The sequence below is a fragment of the Muntiacus reevesi genome, chromosome 3 (genome assembly GCF_963930625.1).
Source record: "Muntiacus reevesi chromosome 3, mMunRee1.1, whole genome shotgun sequence".
NCBI classification, from domain to species: Eukaryota; Metazoa; Chordata; class Mammalia; order Artiodactyla; family Cervidae; genus Muntiacus; species Muntiacus reevesi.
In genome coordinates, this window is record NC_089251.1 from 144,642,228 (window position 1) to 144,666,899 (window position 24,672).

General features: G+C 37.4%; 1 protein-coding gene across 2 annotated transcripts; it reads left to right on the top strand.

Moving 5' to 3' along the window:
* Positions 1-27: 27 nt before the first annotated feature.
* Positions 28-24,672, top strand: WDR12 (WD repeat domain 12). Of its 2 annotated transcripts, none has more exons than XM_065930797.1 (14): positions 28-162; positions 630-677; positions 4,747-4,841; positions 7,664-7,758; positions 9,526-9,632; positions 10,575-10,690; positions 11,260-11,414; positions 12,579-12,624; positions 14,716-14,801; positions 21,994-22,134; positions 22,288-22,393; positions 22,564-22,696; positions 23,446-23,518; positions 24,330-24,672. In XM_065930797.1, the coding sequence occupies exons 2-14, from the start codon at positions 637-639 to the stop codon at positions 24,405-24,407; spliced, it is 1,272 nt and encodes a 423-aa protein (XP_065786869.1). In that variant the 5' UTR covers positions 28-162; positions 630-636; the 3' UTR covers positions 24,408-24,672. The 2 variants fall into 2 exon arrangements, with proteins under 2 accessions (XP_065786869.1, XP_065786870.1); XM_065930798.1 differs by lacking the exon at positions 28-162 and adding an exon at positions 268-426.

A 24,672-nucleotide genomic window follows, 5' to 3' on the forward strand; every position in this document is an offset into this window, starting at 1 on the left:
AGAGAAATCTCGGTAGACTAAGAGTCTTGATTGGGAGTATGCTTGAGAAATTAAACCCGGAAGGACTTTAGCAAATTAAAGCTGAAGGCCGAGGAAATATAATAGGTCGTTGCCTGGAGTCGGGAAGGTTTAATGCAAAGAAGACAGCCTGAGGGCAGCGTGGTAAGAAAGACTACAATTCCCAGTGGCTACATCATCTGAGAAGCGCTGCTTTCTGGGAGTTGTAGTATCTAGGAACTGTATTTGTATTATCGCAACGAAGGATAGCATGTTAACATTTCAAACGGAGAAAAGTCGGTTTGAAACGGGCCTCTATCTGCATAATCGATCGCAAGCTTAAATATATATATTTTTTAAAAAATTGAAAGAGACGCGTCGCCTTTAAAACCATGCCTCACTAATCGATGACGCCTACTCTAGGAATAGGTAGTTGATATTTATGGGCTGGATCTTGAGGAAGGGCAACCTCGTGGTGCCTTCTGGCTGAGGCCCGGGGAAAGAAAGCGGAAGCCCTGGGATCGACTGCATCTTTTCTCTGACACGTGCAGCCTCATTTTGAGATCCCTGTTTTTGTAGTCTTGAAAGACCAGAGTGCGGATAGTCTGACTGTTACCCATACGTTTGTCTAGGTACGCCATGGCTCAGCTCCAGACACGCTTCTTCACTGACAACAAGAAGTAAGTGAGCGTACTCCCTGTCTCTCCCTTCCTTCCCTCCCCCGCCCCGGGCCCCCGGAATTCGTTCGTAGGACCTCTTCCGTGTGACCTTGTGCATCCCTGGTTGTCTTTGCCGTCAATTTACTTGTTTCCTTTTTGACTGGATTTGTCGCTTAAGCGCGTTTTCTGCGGTACCTTGCGAGGACTTAAGAATCACCCGTCGTTCCTGCCTAGCTTCTCAGGCATAATTTGAATTGTAAGGGTAGAGAGAGCTAAAGGGTTTCAGGTTTGCTTCCTGAATGAAGTGCATTATGCAACTGAACAGTGAACAACGGACCAAATCGTTAGAGGCTGGCGGCTAGTGGTGTTGTCTGAAAACATGAACTTCATTTTCTTAAGTAGGTGACAGATGATGTTTTTCTAAACCAGGCTAGAAGGTGGAGCTCCCAATAGGGAGTTGGTAGAACTGATTTTTTATAAGAGTGTCAAGTCAATTCAGTTATAATTTTGGGTATTTATATATATATACACATATATATAAATTACATATATATGTATTACATATATCCACACATATACATATGCATGTTATATATGTGTGTATGTATACATAACTGTATGTGTATATGTATTTGAACACTTTACCAATTTTACAAATGGTCCCCAGATACATAGCAATCGTTTGAAACCTAATTATATTCTGCTTTGTGGCATATATTACACTATTAATTTTTCTTTTTGTTTGCCTAGTCTTTTCAGCTATATTGTAAGTCTCCTGATGGTAGAGACTGAGTTATGCTAATTGGATTGATTCAGTCAATAAATGTCTAGTTTTTCTGGTACTGATGATAAATAATAAATAGAAGCTGTATTAACAAGTTAATGTCAGCTAAAAACTAAAAAACTCCCACATCAATTAAGATTACATTTTTGATTGTTTGTAGTTTTATGAATTGACCTGGTAAATCATACTCACACCTCTTGTACTGTTGCATACAGCATATATGAATTGTCTTATCAATACAAATGAGTATATATACTTAGTCTAAATAGTTCTAAAGGAATATGGTGATGCAATAGCTTGACTGCTGTATTTTTTCTAATTAAAAGGTTTATGGAGATTATTGTTGATTCACACGAAGTTTTAAGAAATACTAGAGCAACTGCAACTGTATTTAAATTGCTGTGATAAATGGATAAATGCCAAATGTGTGTATATGTGTTTGTTTATATATTTAGATTTTCCCAAAAGTTAACAAAATCTAGAAATTAAACTTCTTTCTTCTCCGTTTGATATAATATGTTCTGATAAGTAAACTGAAGGGGGAAAGTAGATTTATTCTCAGATATGCATATAATTTGCCATGAAGTGATGGGACCGGATGCCATGCTCTTAGTTTTCTATGGCAAATAGAAGGGGAAACAGTGGAAACAATGGCAGACTTTATTTTTGGGGGCTCCAAAATCACTGCAGATGGTTACTGCAGCCATGAAATTAAAAGACACTTCCTCCTTGGAAGAAAAGTTATGACCAACCTAGACAGCATATTAAAAAGCCAGAGACATTACTTTGCCAACAAAGGTCCGTCTAGTCAAGGCTAAGGTTTTTCCAGTAGTCATGTATGGATGTGAGAATTGGACTGTGAAGAAAGCTGAGCACTGCAGAATTGATGCTTTTGAACTGTGGTGTTGGAGAAGAGTCTTAAGAGTCCCTTGGACTACAGGAGATCCAACCAGTCCATCCTAAAGGAGATCAGTCCTGAATATTCATTGGAAGAACTGATGCTGAAGCTGAAACTCCAGTCGTTTGGCCACCTGATTCAAAGAGCTGACTCATTTGAAGACTCTGGTGCTGGGAAAGATTGAAGGCGGTAGAAGAAGGGGATGACAGAGGATGAGATGGTTGGATAGCATCATCGATGGGATGGGCATGAGTTTGAGTAAACTCCGAGAGTTAGTGATCGACAGGGAGGCCTGGGGTGCTGCAGTCCTTGGAGTCGCAGAGTCGGACACGACTCAGTGACTGAACTGAACTGATGCATATAATTTACATATGCATGTATGTTCATATATGAGTATGTGAATTATGCGTCTCTTCCCCCCACCCCCATCTTACTGACCAAAACAGTAAACCAAAACTTTCAGTTTCTAGGTTTTGTTACCTTTTGGAGAAACTAAATAAGTCCTTACTTTTTTTGACATGATAAATATATAACCATAGCCTTACTACTCAAAAAAGTATAGTTTGAAGGCCAGCATCACTTAGGAGCTGGTTAGCAAAAGCACAATCTCAGACTGTACCTCAGATCTACTGATTGAGAATCTACATTTTAACAAGATTTGAAGTCTCTTCCCCCCACTCCCTTTGCTGCAGAAAGAGATTTATTATAGACTTGATGAGCCTTGTAAGTTCTACCTAAACCTCTTTTACATTCCGCACAAATAAAGCCATAATTCAGACCTTATGGAGATTTTTTTTGGTTTTGGTTTTTGTAACAAATTTATTAAGATATAGTTCATGTATAGTAGATGTCACACATTTGGCATATTCAATTCACTAATTTTGAGTATATTTGTAGAATTGTGCAACTATCACCACAGAAAATTTTAGAACATTTTTCATCACTCTTGCTGTTACCCTTTTCCCCCACGCTTCCAGAAACTTCCAAATAGCCCAGCCCAGGGCAGTCACTAATTTAATTTTTGTCTCTGACATTTCATATAAATGGAATGATATAATACGCGGCCCTTTGTGATTGGCTTCTTTCACTTAAGTATGGTGTTTCACAAGGTTTGTCCATGTTGCACTTCTTTCCTTTTTACTGCTGAATAACACTCCACTGTGTGGCTAGACCGCATTTTGTTTTCATTGTTTATTTGATGGACTTTTAGGCTGTTTTCACGTATTGGGGCTATTAAAAATAGTGGTAATGCGAACTATTTGTGCACAAGTTTTTGTGTGAACATAACGTGTTTATTTCTCTTGGGTATGTACTTAGGAATGGAGTTGCTGAGTCAAGTGATAATTCCATGTTTAATTTTTTGAGGAACTGCCAGATTTTTTCAAAGCAATTGTACCATTTTACATTCCTGCCAGCAATGAATAAGTGTTTAATTTCTCCGTTTACTCACCAACACTTAATATCTGTCTTTCTTATTGTAAACATCCTGGTGGGTATGGAGTGATAACGCCTTGCGGTTTGATTCACATTTCCTTGATGACTAACAGTGCTCAACAACTTTCCATGTGCCTGTTGGTCATTTGTATGTCTTCTCTGGAGAAATATCTATTTTGATCCTTTGCCCATTTTAAAAATAGTGTTGTCTTCATTATTGAGTTATAAATGTTCTTTATATGTTCCAGATGCATGTTCCTTGTCAGATATGTGATTTGTAAGAATTTTCTCCCATTTTCTCTTACAAGAGTTTCTGATCTGCCTTCTGCTGTGGGTGCCTCTAATCTAGTCACTGCAGTGCTGTCCAAGAGAGATCTAACTAAACAAAATTTTGATGATGTTATTTGATTTAGACAGTGGTTCCTCATTGCCTAAGGAAAGAAGTCAAAAGTGCTGCACAGAGCATCCAAGCCACTCCACGCACATCTCTTTAGCCTTATCCTTGGTCACTCTTGAGTAAAATAATACTTCGGAATAGGTTGGTTGGGCAGTTTAATAACTTAGCTTTTTTATGCGTGTATGCTGCTTTTTTGCACCCCTTCTTTCTGTCTTCCCCCATGTCACCCGGAAAACTCACTTTTCTAGGTGTAGTGTAAGAGTGTTGTGTTTTTTTAATGCATCCTTTCAGACTCTGCTCTTATCCTTTTCTCTGTTTGAAATACCCAACTGCTTCCTTATTCTCTCATTTTATGTATTACTATGACATTGTTCTTACACAGTTTCCTTGTATTTGTTTACCAGACGTAAACCCTTTTCAAGTACAAAGACCACAGGTTAATTCATTTTTTTGCTAACCCCATGTAGCAAAATGTGTGGTGTGTATTAGATACCCAGTAAATGTTTGTTGAATGAATAAATGCCTATTTGTTAAAATATTTGTAGACTTGATTTGATGTATCATTTCCTTTTTGTAGATATGCGGTAGATGATGTTCCCTTCTCCATACCTGCAGCCTCTGAAATTGCTGACCTTAGTAACATCATCAATAAATTGTTGGAGGCCAAAAATGGTAGGTATAGACCCTGAAAAGTTAGGGGAGGGCAAAATGACTAAAGTGCATCGCATTGTTATTTATAGCCCTTTGGGGGCATTATTCTATAATACTGCATGCATTTTATAATGGCAAAATGTATAAATTATAACATGTAATTTCCCTCCTACATGATACTTTGAAAAATGCTTTCAAATAAGTTTTAGGGGAAAAAAAATCAGTTTAATCTGCTTTAAGGCAGTATGGAGAGAAGATGGTTGAGATTTAGAAATAAAGATTTTTAGGGTAAAGTTCTTGATAGATATTCGTATAGCATTTCCTATCATTTTCATCATGGATATAACATAGAGATTCTGATGCATAGTTTTCTACATTTCAAAGATGTCGTATATCCTACTTGCTGAAAAACTCTTTCGAACTAGGATAAGAATTATTTTCTTGCAACAGATGCTTTGCAATCCTAGTACATGGTTCTTTGTTGTTACCCAAGTAAAAGCTGGACACAACTGAGCATGCAAGCAAATATTTGCATAGTTTTCTAAATTGTAGATGAACATTCATGTATCTTTTTGTATAAACCGAACAAACGAGTAATTGCTTTTGAGTTGAAGATACAAATAATTCAGATTTTTTAAAAAAACTTTATTTTGTAGTGGGGTATAGCCAATTAACAACTTTGTGATAGTTTTAGGGGAACCGCAAAGAGATAAAGCTGCATATATACATGTGTCCCTTCTCCCACAAACTCCCCTCCCATCCAGACTGCCAGGTAACATTGAGCAGAGTTCCATGTACTATACAGTATTTCCTTGTTGGTTATCCATTTTAAACAGAGCAGTGTGTACACGTCCATGCCAAAGTCCCTAACTATCCCTTCCCCCCGTTAAGCATAAGTTTGTTCTCTAATTCTATGATACAGATTTTTTAGAAGTAACAAGACAGAGAGACGGAATTCTTCAAAAAAGAGTATAGCTAATAAATCAGATAGAATGAAGAATTTTTAGCATTTCATAACTCCAAATGAAGTGATGGATTTAAGAATTGATCATCAGTCTCAACTAAAGCGATTTATTAGGTCGAAGGCTAACAAAGAACATTGTGATAGATGGGAACAGACTGACATCCTCTGAACTCAGAGAAATTTAATATCGTAAAAAGAGACACAGGTAGCACACTTCATGCATGTGTGCAAAGACGCTTCAGTCGTGTCTGACTCTTTGTGACCCTGTGGATTTAGACTGCCAGACTCCTTTGTCCATGGGATTCTCCAGACAAGAATACTGGAGTGGGTTGCCATGCCCTCCTCCAAGGGATCTTCCCAACCCAGGGCTCGAACCTGTGTCTCTTATGTCTCCTGCATTGGCAGGCAGGTTCTTTACTACTTGCACCACCTGGGAAGCCCCCGCGTGCTTCCTAATGTGATACAATAGGAAACAATACTGTGTGTAAATATTTTGCCAAAAGTAAACTCAAAGTCTAACAGGCATTTAGGTCTGCATAATGTACAAAATCACTGCAGATGGTGACTGCAGCCATGAAATTAAAAGACGCTTACTCCTTGGAAGGAAAATTATGACCAACCTAGATAGCATATTAAAAAGCACAGACATTACTTTGCCAACAAAGGTCCGTCTGGTCAAAGCTATGGTTTTTCCAGTGGTCATGTATGGATGTGAGAGTTGGACTGTGAAGAAAGCTGAGTGCCAAAAAACTGATGCTTTTGAACTGTGGTGTTGGAGAAGACTCTTGAGAGTCCCTTGGACTGCAAGGAGATCCAACCAGTCCATCCTAAAGGAGATCAGTCCTGGGTGTTCATTGGAAGGACTGATGCTGAAACTGAAACTCCAATACTTTGGCCACCTCATGCGAAGAGTTGACTTATTGGAAAAGACCCTGATGCTGGGAGAGATTGGGGGCAGGAGGAGAAGAAGACGACAGAGGACGAGATGGCTGGATGGCATCACTGACTCGATGGGCATGAGTTTGAGTAATCTCCGGGAGTTGGTGATAGACAGGGAGGCCTGGCGTGCTGCGATTCATGGGGTTGCAAAGAGTCGGACACGACTGAGCGACTGAACTGAACTGAATGTACAGGTTGTATGTAGGTGGTAGAGGAACATGTTAAGGGATACCTTGGAGATATAAACAACCAAAGCCAGAATGTGAGTATTAGACCCAATTTCTTCAGTAAATAAAAGGCAGAGGAAAAGAAGGATGGAGAACTGTTAAAGATATTAATCAAGTATAATGTGAGGACTTTGGATGCCAATTCTAAAAAAACTCACTGTAAAAAGACACTTAGAAAACAAGGAAATGCGAACATTGGCTTTATTATATTAAATAATTAAAAATTTTTAACACTGTGACTTTTTAAAAGTCTTTATATTTTAGAGATACATACTGAAGCATTTATAGGTGGAATTATATCATTTCTGAGTTTTGGTTTTAAATAAACCAGCAGGAGAGTAGGGGGAGGAGTATAGGTGATTGTCCATGAGTTGGCAAAAAATGCAAATGAGGATTCATTATGTTATTTCTACTTTTGTATATTTTGGGATTTTTCATAGAATACAAAGGTTTTCTTTACTCAAAATGGTTATACTATCCACAGTAAAAATATTAATACTAATTAATACTAATTTAATTAATATTAAATTTAATTGTTTAAAATCACATAATATACTGGAATACGTGGTCCTGTTGTGCCATTGGGAAAGTCTAGGGAAACTTGAAGGCCACAATGGGATAACAGGTACCTGTTTATTTTGGGGTCTCTCATTTATGTCTGCCAATACCACTTCAGGTCCTAATACTGTAATTTTGTTACGTATTTTCTGTAGAGTTCCACAAACATGTGGAGTTTGATTTCCTCATCAAGGGCCAGTTTCTACGAATGCCCTTGTTCAAACACATGGAACTGGAAAACATCTCATCAGTAAGTTCAAATGTTTACCTGCTCTGTTTTACTGAAGGTATTACCAGATAATGTAGGAAAACTCCATTTATTATCAACCTGACTCTGCAGCAACCAAGAGCCTTTTGATTATTTTTTCCTAAAAATTTGAACCTCGGTTTCTATATGTTCAATTTTTAAATCCCCTCTTTTCTTCTAAGAGAAGAAAATTATTCAAAGAATGCAGATAAATGAATATGGAGAGAAAACTTCATGTTTGTGAAGTTACCAAGAAACATATCAAGCAAATATGTTTACTACTAGTAAAGGTGTATAAAATGTTTGTACATATATATAAGCTTGTGGGTTGGGTTTATGTGATTTTTAATGATTGCCCTCTTCCTCTAATTTAGTCAAACTTACCTTATTATTGCTTTTATAATTTAAAATATAATTTATAATTGCTTTTATAATTAAGGGCAATTTTTGAAACTATAGTAACATATACATAAAATTTATCTTTTAACCATTTTTAAGTGTACAATTCATTAAGTACATTGCCAGTGCTATGCAACCATCACCATTGTCCATTTCCAGAATTTTTTATCATCTTAAAGAGAACTTCTGTATCCATTAAATTGTATGCTTTTATGATTTTATAGTTTCTTGTATTCTTTTTTTTTTTTTTTTCAGGAAGGAAATACATATTTAATTTAATTTTTTAAAAAGGACTGCCATTTGAAAAACATTAAAAGGTGCTCTTGATACCAAAATCTGACTTCTAGAAATCAATGTATTTTTTTTTTTTCCCAGTGGGTTTTGTCATACATTGATATGAATCAGCCATAGAGTTACACGTATTCCCCATCCCAGTCCCCCCTCCCACCTCCCTCTCCACCCGATTCCTCTGGGTCTTCCCAGTGCACCAGGCCCGAGCACTTGACTCATGCATCCCACCTGGGCTGGTGATCTGTTTCACCATAGATAATATACATGCTGTTCTTTCAAAACATCCCACCCTCACCTTCTCCCACAGAGTTCAAAAGTCTGTTCTGTACTTCTGTGTCTCTTTTTCTGTTTTGCATATAGGGTTATTGTTACCATCTTTCTAAATTCCATATATATGTATTAGTATGCTGTAATGTTCTTTATCTTTCTGGCTTACTTCACTCTGTATAATGGGCTCCAGTTTCATCCATCTCATTAGAACTGATTCAAATGAATTCTTTTTAACGGCTGAGTAATATTCCATGGTGTATATGTACCACAGCTTCCTTATCCATTCATCTGCTGATGGGCATCTAGGTTGCTTCCATGTCCTGGCAATTATAAACAGTGCCGCAATGAACATTGGGGTGCACGTGTCTCTTTCAGATCTGGTTTCCTCAGTGTGTATGCCCAGAAGTGGTACTGCTGGGTCATATGGCAGTTCTATTTCCAGTTTTTTAAGAAATCTCCACACTGTTTTCCATAGTGGCTGTACTAGTTTGCATTCCCACCAACAGTGTAAGAGGGTTCCCTTTTCTCCACACCCTCTCCAGCATTTATTGCTTGTAGACTTTTAGTTTCTTGTATTCTTTTTTCCACTTTAAGCATAAGTTTTCCAAAATCATTAATATTTCTTAATGTTACTCTTAGCATACTGTTAGATCAAATAAAGTTTTTCACTTTCTATATGGCTCCAAAATTTTTGGCTTTGGAAGAGGAATTATATGAAGGAGATAAATTAAACTGAGGCTCCTTTATTTTCATAATGTACCATGTAAAAACTGCACGCCTGATGGATTTCTGCTTTTTCTCTGTGACTAGGAAGAAGTTGTGGAACTAGAGTACGTGGAGAAGTACACTGCCCCTCAGCCAGAGCAGTGCATGTTCCATGATGACTGGATCAGTGCGATCGAAGGGACAGAGGAATGGTATTGCCAGATGAGTGTTCTTGTATCTATTTTTTTTTCCATTTATTTCTTGTATCTATTTTAAATGTAATATGTGAATATTTTTCTCTGATTGCCTGTTCTTTGTGAAAGTAATTTAATTATATATATATATATATACACACACATACACACACACATGTATATCTCGTCACCATGCCAAAGACCTTTAAATTTAGTATAGTCAAGAAGAAACATACCTATTAATAGGTTTTCTTTTCTGTCTCAAGATGTCATAGTGACATTTATCTTCCAAATAGGTTGTGTCTCTTAGAGCATTTATTTGATTATGTTGCTTTTAAGACTAAGAATATAATTTGTTTCATAGAGGGGAAAAAAACTTTTTCTAGCCACAGATCTCCTAACCTTCTACCCTGAAGATGCAGGTCATGCTATTTTAGGGCTGAAAAGAGCAGATTGGAATCAAAAGGTGTGAATGGTTTAGAGCAAAACCCTACTGGGCTTATTTGTAGAAAAACACGTCAAGAATGAATCGTAGTAGGAGTTTGCATTTAATGAATGTCTGCCCGGAGTTATTACTTAGTTATGTTTTTATTGGTTTTACTTTTTACTTTAAATGGTTCTACTGGTTTGCTATTTAATGGTTTTCACTGGTTAAACACAAAGAACTATTAGGCTTTTCAAACAATTTGCTTAGCTTCCCTGGGAGTGGTAGTATTTTACAATAATAGTAAAAATCAAATTTATGGTTTGTCAATTATGTTTTTATTTTTAGGAGGTGGGGAAAAGCCAAATGTAACATCTTCTGATTTATTCTAGTGTGTTTTGAAGTCTTAATCTTTATATTAAAGGTTAGAAAATATAATCTGCAAGGTTTATCATTGCTTTAGAAATAAAATTGATTTCAGCGTTTGAAAAAGGTGCTTTTTGTATTTCATAGGAATTTTTTTTTTCTCCTCATAGGATCTTGACTGGTTCTTATGATAAGACTTCTCGGATCTGGTCCTTGGAAGGAAAATCAATCATGACAATTGTGGGACATACAGATGTTGTAAAAGATGTGGCCTGGGTGAAAAAAGGTTAGGACTCTTTGCCTAAACTGAGAGGAATCCTAGATAGGGAATTGGAAATAGCCATTTTCAATGCTGGGTTAGAATTGGGACAGGATAGGAAATGTCTCATGCCTTAGTTATTATGGGACTTTCAAATACTCAGTGTTTAAGAAAAGACATATTTTTTTAAAATCCATGAATCAGTAGAAGTGAATCCTAAAATTATGTCTCATAATATACATTTTCAAGTTAATAGTGAGTGTGTTAAATGCATATCTTTTTTTATAGTTTTTTGGGGGTTTTTTGCCTGCACCACATGGCATGCAGGATCTTAGTTCCCTGACCAGGGATCAAACCTGCACCCCCTGCAGTGGAACTGCAGGGTTTTAACACACTGGACCAGCAAGGAAGTCCCTATAGTATTTTTAAGGAATCTTCCCTTTTTACCATAAGCTAGCTTTTTTCCAAAGGTGGCTATATGAGGTCTTTTACCTTTTTAACATCTTTCTCAACAACCACAAAAAACTTAGTTGTTTAGTTTCAGAACACTACAAAATTTTTGTACTGAATTGTTTCCTGTGTTCTCCTTTCTGAAGATAACTTGTCTTGCCTGCTGCTGAGCGCCTCCATGGACCAGACTATTCTCCTGTGGGAGTGGCATGCAGAGAGGAACAAGGTGAAAGCCCTGCACTGCTGCCGGGGCCATGCGGGCAGCGTGGATTCCATCGCGGTGGATAGCACAGGAACCAGAGTAAGGAGTCACTGTGTTGGTGCTGTGTCCAGTTAGAATTTGAGATTCTTGTGCGAGTAAATTCTTTTCTACATAAAGTCACTGTGATCGGCCTACATAAACTGCAAAGATTTTAAGAACTCAGGTAACCAAGTAATTTCTTTGTGTAACCTTCTGAAATCAGTGATTGCCATTTGCAGTCCTTTAACTACTCATAGTGCTGTCATCAGTTGAAAATGTCTAGCTGATCACCTAAGACTTGGCATACACTGAAGTTGGCGTTAATTGAGGCTGTTTTGCAATTATTGCCGATCTACTCTGTATCATGACAGAACAGTAAAAGTTAAAACAAACCATGAGAGCAACACAATTTTTACTTAAGAGGGGTTATAAACTCTTCATCTGAAAATTCTCCAAACCACAATGTAGTATTCTAGGTTTAAGACTGTTTCTTCAATAGTTCTTTGCCAGTTAGCATAATAGATGACATTTCTGCATTCAGAGATTGATGTGTATTCATTTTGAGCCATAATGAAGGTTTACATGTTGTTGAGTCCAAGTTTAAGTGAATTAACTGTTCCCTGTCTCTTGGCTATAAGAGACAGAAACACGTCCTGAAATTTTTTAGCTTAAAAGATCCAAGGAGGGAGTGATGAATCACATCATGAGCAGGGTGATGATCGTTTTCGAACCAGTGGAGTAGAGGCTTGCATGTGGCACACCTCCTCCTTCTCTTGCCTCCCCATATTGACTTCATTTTCTCACCTCAAACTGGCTTTCCCTACATGGCAATAAAACCTAGCCTTCAATATTCCCAGGATTTACACCCTGTACTATCTGTCTCTGGGAAACGAATAACTTCATCTCTCTGGAACACAAGTTTTCCCAAAAAAGGCTCTGAAGGAGGAAAAGACTTATTGGCAGAGCGTAGGTCAGTTGCCCACCCTGATCTAAGCAGCCGTGACCTGGGTACAGGCCCCGTAAGAATGGTAGTTCTTTAAACTTCTGTGAGATTGAGGATACAGCTTCCCAGAGACTAGGAAGACAAGCAGAAAGACGATGCCATAGTAGTAAGGATTTAATGGCAAAGTAAACGTTTCAAGTTAAATAACAGGAGGAAAAAAAGGCAAATAATATGATGGATTACATTTCACCCTGTTTTTCCCTTCATATATATATTTTTAGTTTTGCAGTGGCTCCTGGGATAAGATGCTAAAGATTTGGTCTACAGGTAAATGAAATATTTCTTCTACTTTCACTTATTAGTGGTATTTTAAGAATTACAATGTAAAAAAAAGACTTTTTAGCCCATAATTTGCCATAAAAATTGGACCATGGCTTTTTGGGTCACAAAGTACTATATGCATGCTGAGTCGCTTCAGTCGTGTCCGACTCTTTGCACCCTATGGACTGTAGCCCACCAGCATCCAAATAGAATTTTCCAGGCAAGAATACTGGAGTGGGTTGTCATGCCCTCCTGCAGGGTATCTTCCTGGCCCAGGGATCAAACCCAAGTCTCTTACATCTCCTGCATCGGCAGGTGGGTTGTTTACCACTACTGCTATGTGGGAAGCCCAAAACAAAGTACTGTAGTAGAAAAATTATTAATTTCTGTCTGTCTGCCCCACCACTCCCTTATTTATTGGGCAGTGTCACTGAATCCTTGCAAGTATCAGTAACACGGTTGGTGTAGTGGGACGTAACTGCCTTAGTTCTCAGAGTTCCCTTATTCAGAAACCTGGAAATAACTAGCCTTCTGAGTCATATTGATACTTTAGTATTAGAGAAATTTCTTAGTTAAGGTGGCCTAGTTTCATTTTTTAAATACAATTTTACTGAACTTTCTTACTTTGAAAACATAGATTAGAAGGAACAATTAGAGGAGAAAGGGGGACTCATAGAGCAACGTTCCTTGATAATAGTAAGAAGACACTTTTAGAAGAAAAGAAGGGGAAAAACCCACATGTTTTAAAGAATAGTAGTACAGAACTATTTATTGCACAGGTTAACAGAACACCTCTGCTAACTTTTGAGGAAATTGCTCTATTACTACTGTACAACTTCCCTCATAGCTCAGTTGGTAAAGAATCTTCCTGCAATGAAGGAGACCCGGGTTCAATTCCTGGGTCAGGAAGATGCCCTGGAGAAGGAAATGGCAACCCATTCCAGTATCCTTGCCTGGAGAATCCCATGGACAGAGGAGCCTGGTGGGCTACAGTCCATGGGGTTGCAAGAGTCAGACACGACTTGGATACTAAACTGCCATCACCACCCTAAATTCAATTCACAAAGTAGAGTCGGGGAAGGGAAGATAATCAAGAAAAGCCTAAACAGTTTTAAATAATTATGTGTAAGATGGCAGGAAATACAAACCCATTTTGGTTGATTTTTTCCCCAAAATTCATTAAAGCAAGCAGTTTTGAGGCAGAACGTTTATGGAGGAATTTTTCCTTTTGTGAAATACTTTTTGATAGTGCTGGGTAGATGACATATATATGAATAGTTGTTACCCTTAAGATGCTTATAGTCATTTTGGGAAAAGCACATGACATTTATAAACAGAAAACACTAAACTCTATGGTTTATCTGGGTTTGCTACCTAGCCAAATGGTGAATAACAAAGTTTTTAGTTTTTGGGGAAAAAAAAAAAAAAGGCTATCTATGAAACACTTTTAACTTATTGATAGAAAAGTGAAATAGGTCTTCCCAGATGACTCAGTGGTAAAGAATCCACCTGCCAGTGCAGGAGACACATGGGTTCGATCCCTGATCTGGGAAGATTTCACATGCTGCAGAGCAACTAAGCCCATGCATCACAACTACTAAGCCTGTGTTCTTGAGCCCAGGAGCTACACCTCATGAAGCCTGCACACCCTAGAGCCTGCACACTGCAACCAGAGAGTAGCCCCTGCTCGCTGCAACTAGAGAAAAGCCCATGCAGCAATGAAGACCCAGCATAACCAAAAATAAATAAATAAAATTAATTTTTTTAAATGTAGTAAAAATAAAAGTGAAATAGTCAAGAAAAATAAAGATGGCTGGAATGTATGTCCTTTCAGTGTGTTATAAGATACCAAACTGGTTAGGTTTTAGGATTTTAATATACTTTATTTTTTTGCTTTCTCCTTTTGGATGATTGGTAACCCATGTATTGTTTTTAGATAGAATTTTCCATTAACCAAAATAAAGAAAAATACTCATTCCTAACCAGTTGAGATAACATGAAGTATATACCCAGAAATGTAAGAATCCTTTGAGATTGCTTGTAATTAATATTTACTTTAAATTTTAAACTTATCATATCTACTTCTCTATGATATAGTTCCTACAGATGAAGAAGATGAAATGGAAGAATCCACAAATCGACCAAGAAAGAAACAGAAAACAGAGCAGCTAGGACTCACGCGGGTAAGCGTTTGTGAGAGCTGACCGCATTGTACTGTGTTTGGTTTCCTTTTGTCTCGGTGCTTCAACCGTAACTAGACTTTCTTTCGGTAGGGTAGTAAATTTTGATGATGAAACTGCTGCATTTTGAGTCACTGACTATAATGGCATCAAGCTCGGCTTTTTACACTGTTCGTGGGGTTCTCATGGCAGGTATACAGAAGGGGTTTGCCACCCCTCCTTCAGTGGAGCACATCTTGTCACAACTCTCCAGTGTGACCTGTCTGTTTCGGCTGGCCCTGCACGGCATGCTTCATGGCTTTATTCAGGGGATCAGATCTTGTAAACAGAGTGCCTGAAGAACTGTGGACAGGAGGCAGCAAACAAAACCATCCCAGAGAAAAAGAAATGTAGGAAGGCAAAGTGGTGTGTATAGCAAAGGAAAGAAGAGAAGCAAAAACACAAGGGAGAAAGGGGCAGTTACACCCAACTAAATGCAGAGTTCCAGAGAACAGCAGGGACAAGAAGGCATTTTTCAATGAACAGTGCACAGAAATAGAGGAAAACAACAGAAGGGAATGATTAGAGATCTCGTCAAGAAAACTGGAAATATCAAAGTAGCATTTCATCCGAAGATGGGCACACTAAAGGACAGAAATGATAAAGACCTCATAGAAGCATAAGGGATCAAGAAGAGATGACAAGAATACACAGAAGAACTGTACAAAAAAGATCTTAATAACCCTGATAACCATGATGGTGTGGTCACTCACCTAGAGCCAGACATTCTGGAGTGTGAAGTCAAGTGGGCCTTAGGAAGCACTGCTGCCAATAAAGCCAGTGCAAAGTGGTGGAATTCCAGCAGAGCCATGTAAAATCCTAAAAGATGATGCTATAAAAGTGCTGCACTCAGTATGTCAGGAAGTTTGGAAAACCCAGCAGTGGCCACAGGACTATAATAGGTCAATCCTCATCCCAATTCCCAAGAAGGGCAATACTAAAGAATGTTCAAACTATTGTAAAATTGCACTCATCTCCCATGCTAGTAAGGTTATACTCAAAATCCTTCAAGCTAGGCTTCAGCAGTACGTGAACTGAGAGCTTCCAGATGTTCAAGCTGGGTTTAGAAAAGGCAGAGGAACCTCAGAGATCAAATTGCCAACATTTGCTGGATCATAGAGAAAGCAAGGGAATTACAGAAAAATATCTACCTCTGTTTCATTGACTACACTAAAGCCTCTGACAGTGTGGATCACAACAAACTGTGGGAAATTCTTAAAGAGATGGGAACAGACCATCTTACCTATCTCCTGAGAAACCTGTATGTGGGTCAAGAAATAAGATTCTTATATGGAAAAAATGACTGGTTTGGGATTGAGAAAGGAGTACAACAAAACTTTACTGTTTATTTAACTTACATGCAGAGCATATTGTGCGAAATGCCAGGCTGGATGAGTTACAAGCTGGAATCAAGATTGCTGGGAGAAATATCAACAACCTCAGATATGTGGATGATACCTCTTTGCAGAAAGCAAAGAGGAACTAAAGAGCCTCTTGATGAGGGTGAAGGAAGAGACTGAAAAAGCTTGCTTAAAACTCAATATTAAAAATCTGAGATCATGGCATCCAGTCCCATCAGTTTATGGCAAACAGAAGGGGAAAATGTGGAAGCGGTGACAGATTTCCTCTTCTTGAGCTCTAAAATCACTGCAGATGGTCCCTGTAGCCATGAAATTAGAAGAAGGTTGCTTCTTGGCAGGAAAGCTATGCCAAACGTAGACAGTGTGTTAAAAAGCAAAGATATCCCTTTGCCGATGAGTCCGTATAGGCAAGGCTATGGTCTTTCTAGTAGTCATATACAAACATGAGAGCTGAACCATAAGGAAGGTTTAAGAATTGATGCTTTCGAACTGTGGTGCTGGAGAAGACTCTTGAGAGTCACTTGCACAACAAGGAGATCAGACCAGTCAATCTTAAATCAACCCTGAATACTCATTGGAAGTACTAATGCTGAAGCTGAAGTTCCAATACTTTGGCCACCTGATGCGAACAGCCAACTCATTGGAAAAAACCCTGATGCTAGGAAAGATTGAGGACAGAAGGAGACGAGGACAACAGAGAATGAGATAGCTGGATGGACATGAACTTGGGCAAGCTCCAGGAGATGGTGAGGGACAGGGAGACCTGCTGTGCTGTGGTCAGTGGGGTTGTAAAGAGTTGGACACAACTTGGCAACTAAACAACAACAAAAAGCTAGGCTTACAGATTGGTAGGTTATTTAGCTATTTTATTTGGTCTCATGTGAATTTTAAAGGAAGATCTTTTAATTGTCAGAGCTTGCACAAAGTTAAGAATCTCATTACCTAACTGTTTAATGCTAATGTTTCACAGACATAAAAAATCAAAATTATGGTTACCAAAAGGGAAAAGGTGGTGGTTGGGGGGGACAAGTTAGGAGTTTAGGATTAGTCGATACCAACTACTGTATATAAAATAAGTAAACAACAAGGTCTTAGCTGTATAGGACAGGAAACTATATTCAGTATCTTATAATAAACTATAATGGAAAAGAATCTGAAAAAGAATATGTAACTGAATCACTTTGTTATATACTAGAAACTAACAAACATTGTAAATCAACTATACTTCAATTTAAAAAGTAGTAATAATATTAATGTTTCATACATCAAAGATGTAATTCTAGTACATCTCCTAAATCACTAGAAATCAAGAGTTTTGAAGTTTTGATTCTGTCATTTCATTAGTATATCCAATTAAATTACACTCAGAAAGTTCATTCATATTCTTATTTGCTCTGTTCCTTTAGAAGGATATTTATTATGATCTGACCTGAATTAATACACTTAATGAGAGGAACAATACTGAGTTCAATGTAGGAAATCATGTTTTTTTCTTTTCATTATCTCACAGCTTTAATGGATATGCAGTGAATTAGGAACACATTTGCACCTTAATTCTTATAGTCAAAAAGATAACTTATAAAGTTTTTGAAAATGAGGAATAAAATGTGATCACAAATGATTAATCAAACTCAGGTAAACTGCAATAAACAGCACTTACTGTTTTCAATTGGAAGTAGTGATTTACAATTTATACATTTAAACATAGACTGCTGAATTGCAAGTGGAATGATTGGCAACTCAGCTTCCTTATCATTTTTCTCAGGACAAATTAAAACTATAAATGCCTTATCAATTGGATAATGTGCCAGTGGCAATTTATTGATGCATATACCTGATCAACCTTTAAAGAATATATCTTGAGTAGAAAAAGACTTCTTGAATTATCAAAATTCTTTACTCATAAGGTAGCTTTTTTTTAATCTTTATATTAATTAAAGGTTGGCATACAGATAGTGAAGTGTGCAGCTCAATGAATTTTTAGTTGTGTATACTCAAGTAATCACTATCCAAAGCAAAACATCAAGAATTACCAACACCTCCTAGAAGACTCTCTCTAGGCTCCCTTGAAATCAGTAGCCTCCTGAAAGTGATCACTCTTCTGACTTTTTTCACTTAGATTAGTTTCATCTAGTTTTATACTTCATATATAGGGGCATACCTCATTTTATTGCACTTTGCAGATAATGTGTTTTTTAAATTGAAGCTTTGTGGCAATTATATATCAAGCGGGTTTGTTGGTATATTTCCAACAGCATTCATTCACTTTGTGTCTGTGTCACATTTTTATATCAATAAATCTCACAATATCTCAGACACTTTTTAAAAAATTAATGTATTTATTTTTTGGCTGCACTGAGCAGCACGTGAGATCCTAGTTCCCCGACCAGCGATCCAATCTGCAACCCCTGCATTGGAAGCGCAGCATCTTAACCACTGGTTGCTGTTCAGTTGCTCAGTCATGCCTGACTGACTCTGCGACCTCATGGACTGCAGCATGCCAGGCTTTCCTGTCCTCCACTGTCCTTAACCACTGCACCACCATGAGAAATCTCAGACTTCTAAATTATTATTATATTATTATTGTGACCTGTGATCTTTTTTTATATAGAATTTTATTTATTTATGGTTACCCTGGGTCTTTGTTGCTGCGCAGGCTTTCCCTAGTTGCAGCGAGCAGAGGGCTACTGTTCATTGCACCTGCGGGGGCCGCTCCTGTTGTGGAGCACAGGCTCTAGGTGACCAGGCTTCAGTAGTTGCAGCATGGGCTTAGCTGCTCTGCAGCATGTGGAATCTTCCCGGACTAGGGATCAAGCCCACGTCTCCTGCATTGGCAGGCAAATTCCTATGCACTGCATCACCAGGGAAGTCCTGATCGGTGGTCTTTGACGTCACCATTGTAATTGCTTTGGGGTGCCATGAACCATGCCTCTGTGAGACAGTGAACTTAATCAGTAAACGTGTGTGTCCTGACTGCTCCACCGACAAGCCGCTCCCCCATTTCTGTCTCCCTCCTTGGGCCTCCCTATTCCTGAGATTCAACAATATTGAAATCAGGCCAATTAAAAACCGCACAGTGGACTCTAGGTGTTGAAGGGAAAGGCAGTGTCTCATGTCTCACATTTTAAATCAAAAGCTGAAAATGAGTAAGCTTAGTGAAGAAGGTATGTCAAAAGCTATGAGAGGCCAAAAAGCTAGGACTCTTGTACCAGTTAGCCAAAGTGTGAATGCAGAGAAAAAGAAGAGCTATTAGAAGTGAAAATCAGAAATAATAGGAAAAGTTGGGTTATGAAGACCAAAATAAGACAAATTTCAAAAATAGTTATCTTCTCGATAGATTTCTTTCTAGTATTTGACGTCTCTTAACACGAATAACACTCAATCAGTTCATTTAATGGTCATTTGTTTCATACTAATACATTAACATATGATAAGGTTTTTTCCACATTTTCTCTCAAAATTGCTTTTCTATAGAATAATACTGGAGAAATTCAGTAGAATAATAATAATAGACCTGGGCTCAGTCCCTGGGTTGGGAAGATCCCCTGGAGAAGGGAAAGGCTACCCACTCCAGTATTCTGGCCTGGAAAATTCCATGGACTGTATAGGCCACGGGATTGCAAAGAGTCGGACGCAACTGAGTCACCTTCCCTTCCATTCTACTGAAGTTTGTTTGCAGTTAACAGTGCCAACATTGACTTTTCTACCTCTTTTTAAAAAAATTTACATCCTTGGTGGCTCAGCAGTAAAGAATCTGCCTGCCAATGCAAGAGACACAAGTTCAGTCCCTGGGTCAAGAAGATCCCCTGGTGAAGAAAATGGCAATCCATCTCAGTATTCTTGCCTGAGAAATCCCATAGATGGAGGAGCCTGGCGGGCTACAGTCCATGGGTTCGAAGAGTCAGATACAACTTAGCGACTGAACAACAAAAACAAGAAAATTCATTCTTTTTGGTGTATAGCTTTTGAGTTTGGGTAAATAAATACAATATGTAACTAATTCTTATTCAAGATATGGAACAGTTTGCCATCCCCTAAAACTCATGTTGCCCATTTGTAGTCAACCTTTTCTATTTATATACTCTAATAACTACTATCTGATCTTCATTCCTAGAATTTTTCTAGAATATCATATAAGTAGGATCACACAGTATGTAGCCTTTTGCATCAAGGTTTTTTTTCCCCACATAATATATTTGAGGGGGAAAAACAAAGATTCATCCAAGTTATTGCATATATCATGGTTTGTGCTGGGTCTCGTTGCTCAACCATGTCCGACTCTTTGCAACCTCATGGACTGTAGCCCGCCAGGCTGTCTGTCCATAGGGATTCTCTAGGCGAGAATACTGGAGCAGGTGGCCATGCCCTCCTCCAGGAGATCTTCCTCTCCCGCATTGCAGGCAGATTCTTTACCGTCTGAGCCACTAGGGAAGCCCCCATATCATGGTTTATTCCTTTCAAGTTCTGGGTAGCATTCTATTGTATGGATATATTATACAACAGTTGGTTTAATCATTCACCAGTTGAAGGATATTTGGGTTGTTTCTGGTTTGACAGTTACGAATAAAACTGCTAGAAATACTTGTGGGCAGTGTTTTGTATGAACGTAAGTTTTCATTTCTCTTGAAAAGTCTTCATTTATCAATTCCAATTTCACACCTAGGAACGGAATTGCTTATTCATTTAAGTCTACCCATCATTTCACATGTCATTTCCTATCCTGGAACCTCTGATTATCTCTATGTTGCCTTACTTTTGTTTTGGATCACAACAGAGGCTGTTCTGTTCCTCACTTCTCTATCAGGTTCCTTTACTACTTTCAGGAAAATTTTAGAGCTGGAAAAGAGATCTTAGGGATCATTTGGTCCAGGAGGTGGCAAATAACAGCCCAACAGGAGCTCTCATACTGGCCTATTGTTGTGCTATAGAGAGCTGAGGGCTTTTTACATTTTTAACAGGCTTTAAAAACAAAGAGGAATATGCAAAAGAGACTGTATGTGGCCTGGAAAGGCTAAAAAATTTTTCTTTCTGGACCTTTATCAAAAAACTTTGCTGATGTCTAATCTGGTGTAATTCCCTTAACATGTAAGGAAGTGAAATGTAACAGAGTTAAAAAGTAGATTGACTATCCCTCATTTCAGAGCTCTTTCCCTCTTTCTTTTACATTTTCTTCGTTTAATACAGACACCATACCTAGTTTGAGGAATTTTAATTTGGGAGGGACGTTAGAGATTTTGGAGTTTTAATAAATGAACCAGAAGGTTTACATAACTCACTTATAATTTAATAAATTATTTGAAGATTGGATGCTGAAGGAATGAGGTGGTGAGAATAGCTTAATGAAATTAATTAACCTGGAAGAGTCATGTAGAAAATGGCAGCACCATTAACTCAAACCTACATCTTTCTGCCCCCAGGGCCTTTTCTCCTAGCTTCTACCTGTGACATGTTTGTCAATGGGAAAATTCAGTGTCAATATTAATATTCCTCAAAATGAAAAGTAGAGCAGATGGGGTAGTGACAGAATCTTGTGGAAAGACTACAAATTTTGGAGTAATATTTGGATTCAGATTCAAATCTGCCATCTTTAAGCAGCATGACCTTGGGCAAGTTATCTTTCTCAACTGAAGTGTCTCTTAGAGGATTGCTGTAAAGATGAAATAGGGCGGGATATGAGAGCTAAAGCACCTGACAAAATATCTGGCATATGGGTTTCAGAAGTAATAACCACTATTATTGTTTTGATTACTCTGAACTGAAAATGCTTTCCCTTTTGGGTGTCTTTTCATTTCTAGACTCCCATTGTGACCCTCTCTGGCCACAAGGAAGCAATTTCCTCAGTTCTGTGGTCAGATGCTGAAGAAATCTGCAGTGCATCTTGGGACCACACAATTAGAGTATGGGATGCTGAGTCTGGCAGTCTAAAGTCAACTTTGGTAAGACTTATAAATTCAGTGCTTCTCTGATTGAGTTTTAAAAAAAAAAAAATTACTCATTTTAACTGAGCTTTTAAGTGGTAAACTTCTAGGAGATGATTACTTTTAGCCTACTCTGGTTACATGTTCTTTCCTTTTTTTTTTCCTTCCCAGACAGGAAATAAAGTGTTTAATTGTATCTCCTATTCTCCACTTTGTAAACGTTTAGCATCTGGAAGTACAGATAGGCATATCAGACTGTGGGATCCCCGAACTAAAGGTGAGTTATGTAAATCTCCAGAGGAAAACATGGGTGAATAACATCAATTTCTCTTCTCACTAGAGCTGTGTATGGCAGATACTTTTCTACAAATTTGATGGGGGGGGGGGTGTTCTGCCTACTTCTCTTTTCTAAAATTTAATCATCGTTATCTGTTTTGTTTTGTTCAGATGGTTCTTTGGTGTCGCTGTCCCTAACCTCACACACAGGCTGGGTCACATCAGTAAAGTGGTCTCCTACCCATGAACAGCAGCTCATTTCTGGTTCTTTAGATAACATGGTTAAGCTGTGGGATACCAGAAGGTAATTCCTGTTTATGATTAATAAATGAAGTATATCAGTTGTTGAATACAAAGAAAATGAACACTGAAATGACTATCCAGAAGCAGAAGGGTGAAAAAAATATTCTTGGTCATATGCCCTGAAATGTAACATAAATGATATCAAAAAGGAAGGCCAGGATCAAAGGAATTTTCTCAATATGCTATCTTTTGCATTCTGAATGAATTTGTGATAGTTTATCTTTTGCCAGAGGAAAAAAATACACAAGTTTATGAAGTCCATCTTTCTCACCTCGTTACATAAAATAGCAGAAAAGAATCCTGAGCCTTAATATAAATATTACACAGAATTAGAAGGCAAGTGGCCTAAATGAATCTGATCAAATTAGAAATTATGTTAATAGGAAATTAAATAAAAGTATATACTTTTTATTTTTTTTATAAAAGTATATACTTTTTAAAGATAAAAACTTACAGATTCCTTTCTTTAGTTAGGGCTACAATAATAATATGTGCAAAGGGCCTCCAAGAGAATGTATATATAATTTATTCACATATTTCTACAAGTAGAATGGAGAGGCAGTAACCAAACCCGTAATCTGTTAATGATATAGGGAGAGATAGTCAAGAAAATACTCAGAATTTTAAGATTAAGTGGTTATTGGGACAAGGATGACAAACTAAAATTTTCAGAAGAGTGTAAGTTATTATGCACATATATTTGTTTAATACTATGAAATGCATATAACATGTTAATATTTTCATCTTTAGTTGTAAGGCTCCTCTCTATGATCTGGCTGCTCATGAAGACAAAGTTCTGAGTGTAGACTGGACAGACTCAGGGGTAAGAATTTATCAGTTATTTGATAGAGAAGAAACTACATTATTAGAATAAATTTGTTGTTTGTTCACATAGTTATTAGTTTCAATGTATCTGATATTTATAATTCTGTATTCTAAGTTAATACAAAATCTCATCATTTAAAGAAGAAAAAATTATCCTTTAATATTAGGAGTAGAAAAATTTGAATATTTTGAGGCAGTTTTTTTTCTCAAGGGTATTTTTAATAAAATTTTTAAGTCTGTAAACTTGCTGCTTCAGACTAATTGGGTCAAAGTATTTCCTACTTAGAAAAATATTACATAATATGGCTATATTATAAAATGTACTTAAAAGAATTACAATTTAGTTATTTTATTACCTAAGAACTCTTTTGAAATATAGGTCCTAGGGCTATTTGAAAAATCTGTAATATCCACTGATCTATAAACAATTAATGTGCTGTTCTTTATAGACTTAATTTTCTTAAATAGGTAAAACTATATTACCCTTCAAACTTTTGATTTTATTACATTCCTTAGCAAATGGTTCATAGAAAGTATGAAAGCATATTATGCCTCAACCAAATTAAAATCATCGCTTTTAAAGTTTTAATATACTGTATATATATGTGTGTGTATGTGCGTGTGCTATAGTAGTGAAATTTGATGCAATTGGCACATCTGAGTATTAACTGTCAATGCAAGTTCATTGCTCATCTGTAATTCTTTCTGTAATCAGAATATCTACTGATGGTTAAATTAGGTTTAGCTATCATATGAAATAATTGTATTTACTTCTGTATTTTCTTTTTTCCCCCTCTCACTTTATGCAGTTACTTCTGAGTGGAGGAGCAGACAATAAATTGTATTCCTACAGATATTCGCCTACGACTTCCCATGTGGGGGCATGAAAGTGAAAGATAAATTTGACTGCAGAGATTCCTTCTGTAAATAAAATCAATAGAGAATACTCAGCTAACACCAATACAGATACAGGAAGCAGCCTTTTAGATTAAAGTTAATATACTGTTTCACCCTTGATGATAGTGTTATCACTGTCTTTTTATTTTGTATTTATTATACAACAGTTGTGTTTATTGAATATAAAACATGGCCTGCATTCTCTACCTTATGAAAACTTTTGAAATTAAACTGAGTTTTAATTTCTTTTCTAAA

What these genes read in the sequence shown, in the direction of transcription:
- WDR12 (XM_065930797.1), top strand. Translation starts at nt 637, where the DNA reads ATGGCTCAGCTCCAGACACGCTTCTTCACTGACAACAAGAA. An exon ending in TGTGGCCTGGGTGAAAAAAG is followed by an intron (nt 10,691 to 11,259) that starts GTTAGGACTCTT and finishes TCCTTTCTGAAG; the next exon opens with ATAACTTGTCTTGCCTGCTG. An exon ending in GCTAAAGATTTGGTCTACAG is followed by an intron (nt 12,625 to 14,715) that starts GTAAATGAAATA and finishes TCTATGATATAG; the next exon opens with TTCCTACAGATGAAGAAGAT.